The sequence below is a fragment of the Macadamia integrifolia genome, chromosome 14, assembly GCF_013358625.1.
Source record: "Macadamia integrifolia cultivar HAES 741 chromosome 14, SCU_Mint_v3, whole genome shotgun sequence".
NCBI classification, from domain to species: Eukaryota; Viridiplantae; Streptophyta; class Magnoliopsida; order Proteales; family Proteaceae; genus Macadamia; species Macadamia integrifolia.
Genome location: NC_056570.1, coordinates 29,745,877 through 29,750,754, shown reverse-complemented (window position 1 = coordinate 29,750,754; position 4,878 = coordinate 29,745,877). Strand labels below are relative to the sequence as shown.

Genomic DNA, 4,878 nt, shown 5'->3' with positions numbered 1-4,878 from the left:
TACCTTAGTTTAGAGCAGTAGTTAGACCACTGTGCATTCCTCCAGGCGCCCTCCTTGCCAATGAATAAGAAGTCGTTCTCTATTCTCCAGCCCCTTTACTAATGCTATAAGGTAATAACAAAATGGGGTAAAGTTAGGGTTTAGGAGAAGTGAAAGATGATGGTGATAGGTTTCATGATAGAAGAGAAGACAGAGCGCGGAATTAGGAAAAAAATGCGAGCCAAGGACAATAGAGTGCTGGACTTCCAAATTCCATTCTAATGATCGATCAGCAGCGGCTCGTACAGAGTACGCCACCTCCAGCACAAACACCCCATAAGGCCATAACTGTACTCTGTACACATCGCTTGCCGCCGTTGCTATTACGTTCGCCAACTCCGGCGCTAGGGCCCATGGCCATAACCGCTGGTCCGCTGGCCGCTGCTGCCTGCTGCTCACTCCGTCACGGCGTCACCAACCTAGGTTTTCAACTTTTCATTCTTCTAAAAAATTAGGGTTTTCAGGTTTTGAAAGGTTGAAGTGTTGAACTGTTGAAGTTAAAATGTCGAATTTGTATTAGGGGTTAAACGGTGGGCTCGGGTCGGTTTGGATCGGTTCTGGTTTCGGTGCATATTTCTGGCGTTTTTGGTGGCCCAACGGGCTAACCCGAACCAAACTGAAACCGGATTCAATTTAATATACAAACCGAAACCGGCCCAATAAGCCACCAGTTCGGTTTGGATCGGGCTTAATCGGTTCGGTCCGGTCCAGTTTGGATATTGACACCCCTAGTTGCGTCAAATGGCCAAGCTGAGGATATGCTAATGCCATAAAATATCAAATCTATATTTGGTGTGTATATATATATATATATATATATAGGCAAAAGTTTTTTTGGCCTGCGGACCAGATAACGGAATCCATGGTTTGGACTAATCTGAGACGTGGAATTGGTATCAATTAATCTCAATCATTCGTTTTTGTCTTCAAAGACCTCATATGACATTACATAGATCCTCTACGAATTCGTTACCCCAGTTTCGTATCCGTCTTTCTACCTTCTCTGTCCTTTTCTCTGTTTCTCTCCTGATCTCAATTGGCAACGATTGTTCAGATTCTCTCATCAACAAGAACATGAGAAATGTATTATTCTCTCTTCGGAGAACACTGTAAAAGCATGATTTGGAGAGAACTTATGTATCCTATGATTTGATCTGATTAGGGTCTGATTAGGGCTTGGCATTAGCGGCAATGGTGGGTAGAGTAATCTCAGAGCCGATCATAAGAAACCCTGCAATTATGTGAAAAATAGGAAAAGAAGAGTTATGTCAGAAATTTGAAAGCAGGGGGTATAGTTGATTGGTGGAGAAAGGGGTTCAAAATAATTAACCTCTCTATTTTGCTTATGACTTATATGCTCAACAACGCAAGAGGAAAATCTTGATATCAGCAACAATCCTTCTAATTTCGTCAGGCAACTCAAAGGGCTGCTCGATCCAAATTATAGCAATTAGATTTAGCCAAAATATGTTTAAGCCCACTATGTTCCTGTGAAAGAAAACCAAATGCTTTTGGAGAATACTCAGATACCTTCCATTTACACCCTGCAAGTGTTTTCAATTATAAATCTTTAGAATAGAGACATCCAAAGAACACCAAAAAGAAAAAGGAAAAATGAAAAAAAGGCAAATCAACTAAAAACTAACTACCTTTGTTTTGTGTAACATCGGAGAATGCAACAAAAGAGGAAGATAGATAGATATTTTTCATCCCAGAGTTCTGCAAATTGTCGATGAGAGGATGTCGGAGACTTATGGATGAATGGCTGAAGTGCACCGGCACCAAATGCACTTAGGGTCGAGGGAAGAGTAGGGAGTGAATTTGGGGTTTGGAAAGAAACATGAAACGAGGGTTTCGATTTCCAGCTTCCACCACCATACGTATTCAATATTATACGATACAATTTCGATGTCATGTGTATTTAGTACAATAAGTATTTTATTCCTATTTCAAATCAACAGATTAGATTCATGTCTTTATATCATACTGTCCAAAAATACCCCTTAAAAGATTCTTTTACGGGGTGACCGACCAGAAAACCTCAACCCAAATGTTTTTTAGAAAAAAAAAAAAGGGCATCCAAATGAAGATGACAAATTCTAAATACACCAATAGGGGTGTCATTTAGACATTCCCTCAGTAAATTGTCATAAGGGTTGGGTTAGCAGTTGTGACTTGTGACCAGTATATACATTTAAGTGCCCATGGATCCTTTCTAGTGTTGCACACATCCACTGAGCATCGGACGGTTGATAACACTCAAGGGTGCATGCCTGGCTACTACCAGCCATCCGATGCTCACTGGACAATGTCCAATGCTTGAGAGGATCCGAACTCATTTAAGTTCAAATAAATTAACAAAAAAGAATATAAAAACAAACACATATATCACCAAAATGATACATGTAGGTAGGGTGAAATAGGACGGGTTTCTTAAAACCCTGACCCAACCCTAGGTCCCCAAAATTCAACTCATGCCTGACCCAACCAGGCCCTAATTGACCCTAATTGGGCTAGGTTGGACCATAATTGGCCCTGATTTTTGCCAAGGTTGGGCTAACTTTGATTTTTTTTTCCCCCCGTTTATATCCTATTCATTAAAATAAAAAAGAAGACGCACTAATAGATTAAATGATCAAATACAAAATTAAATTATGAAGTGTAACACAATAATAGATGTTTAGGAAACCTCACTGTAAGAATCAATAACCCAAATTCCATTATTCTGAATAAAAAAAAGGATGATAGCCCTAAATTATATTATATAAATCACGGTTAAAATTAGGGTCGGGCTTGGGTTGAGGGTTGGGCCTAACTCTAACCTAGGGTAAGTGTTTTTCAATCCTAACTCGCCCTTAAGACCAGAAATCTTAGCTTAAGCCATGTTTAAACTTAGGACGGGCCATGACAAATATAGGCTGTTAGGCCGAACTTACAACCCCTACATGTAGATTTGGATCAAGCAAAGAAGGAGCGCATGAGCAAAAACATCCATGTAACCATGTAGGCACACAAAAACCAACAAGCAAAAGCTAGCTTGAAAAATGTACCTATTTTTGACTAAAGGCTGAACAATGCTATTAATATCATTTTATATAACTGTATAAGGCAAGTGTATGTAATTATTTTTATATTTACTATAAAATATTTAATTGATAATTATTATTTTTTTTTGCTGACGAATTTCCAAGCATTTGGCTTGACTAGTCCTACGGGCAAAAATACTTAATTGACTTGCCTTGACTTATAACTACCTCATTTGAGGCAATATTTTTTTTTTCTTTTGTTGAAACAAAGTCAATTGAGAAAACCTAATTTTTCAACATTGCATGAGATGAGCGCATTACTTGTTTTTAATTCTAAATTTAATGAAAGAAATAAAGGAGAATAAAAGCTATTGTAATCGCTAAAGCATATTATTGGGTCCCAAAATCTTATGATAGGAAAATCTTTTATCATCCATTTGTTTCATTGTACAAGCTTTTGAGCAAATGAATTTTATAAGAAATTTTTGGTACTATTTCAATATCTTTGTATGTATTTTACGTCAAAACAAATAGTGAAAAAACTTATTTTATATGAAAACTTTACTTATCTATCAGCTTACATGAAAACAAAAGGAGAAAAATACAAAAGCATAAAAATTAAGACTTGTCTGGCATGAGAATGAGAGAAAAGATAGTGAAAAAATTAAGGGTCCGTTTGATAACGTTTCTGCTGTTTTTGTTTCAAGAAACGACAGAAACAGAATTTTGGGTGTTTGATAAACCTTGTTTCCGTTTGATAAGCCTTCTTTTCACACATCTGGCCCTTTTCATCTTCATTTTCTCGCTCTTAAACTTAAACAGAACCCTCTTCCCGAATCCACTACACTCACTCTTGCTCTGGCTCTCCCAACCATGGAAGTTTTCAGCTTGCTCAAGTACTGGAAGGGTGGTGGAGTTACCGGAAATAATGAACGCACCATACCTGGCACCACTACCATATCCACCACTCTTCATCCGCAACCAGTGGTGGAAACGGAGGAAGATGGCGATGATGGTTCCTTCTTCGACATGGAGTTTATGGTGCCCAAAGACAACGATGGTGAAGGCGGAGACGAACACGATAACAACAGCGGAGTCAACGAGGAAGATGACAGTGCCTCATCGGAATCTACGGGAACTAATGGAGAGGAGTTCAACTTCAGGGTGTCTTCTGGGTCGAGTGATAGGAGAACGGACCTGGACGTGGACCCTTCACTCTCACCTTCCGACGATCTGTTCTTTAAAGGAAGGTTTGTGCCGCTCGAGCCTTCATCACTTGAATTCAACCATTCTGAGACAAACTCGAAGCCTCAGTTCCCTGTCTCTTTGTTGAAATCTGCAACCAAGATCAGAGTCCTCATGTTGGGGTTTAAGAAACCCAAATTGACGACAGCTGACAAGATGGAGAGGAACTCTGTAGACGGAGCTAGTCGGAGACGGTGATGATGGTAGTGATGCAAAACTCCGTCTTCAATATCGATTTTTTGTGCCCCATTTTTGTTTCGAGAAACGAGCGAAACAAGTAAAACTTGTTTCGTCATTCATGTTTCTTGAAGCATAAATTGTTATAAATTTCAATTTATGTTTCAAGAAACAAGTGGAACATAACACTTTTACCAAATGGTATTTATGCCGTTTCTTTGTTTCTGAGAACAAGAAAACACAGAAACACGTTTCTGGTTATGTTATCAAATGGGCCCTAAGATTGCAAATCTATAGATTCTATGTTTAATGCTTAATTTAGATGCTAATGCAAAAAATTTCCAACTAGATTAAATCTTCATGTAAGTCTCCCAACTACATGTCTATATAG

The 4,878-nt window shown here is 38.7% G+C and overlaps 1 protein-coding gene and 1 long non-coding RNA gene across 2 annotated transcripts; one reads left to right on the top strand and one right to left on the bottom strand.

Annotated features, from left to right (window-relative positions):
* Positions 1–1,127: 1,127 nt before the first annotated feature.
* LOC122061248 lies at positions 1,128–1,859 on the bottom strand. The gene is made up of 3 exons (XR_006134606.1): positions 1,689–1,859; positions 1,370–1,583; positions 1,128–1,270 (listed from the first exon to the last, which is right to left on the bottom strand). It is a non-coding gene; the product is annotated as an uncharacterized LOC122061248 (long non-coding RNA).
* A 2,079-nt stretch (positions 1,860–3,938) lies between these two features.
* On the top strand, positions 3,939–4,508 carry LOC122060818 (probable membrane-associated kinase regulator 2). The gene has a single exon (XM_042623913.1). It carries the CDS (start codon positions 3,939–3,941, stop codon positions 4,506–4,508), a length of 570 nt encoding a protein of 189 aa, XP_042479847.1.
* Positions 4,509–4,878: the final 370 nt, after the last annotated feature.

What these genes read in the sequence shown, in the direction of transcription:
- LOC122060818 (XM_042623913.1), top strand. Translation starts at nt 3,939, where the DNA reads ATGGAAGTTTTCAGCTTGCTCAAGTACTGGAAGGGTGGTGGAGTTACC.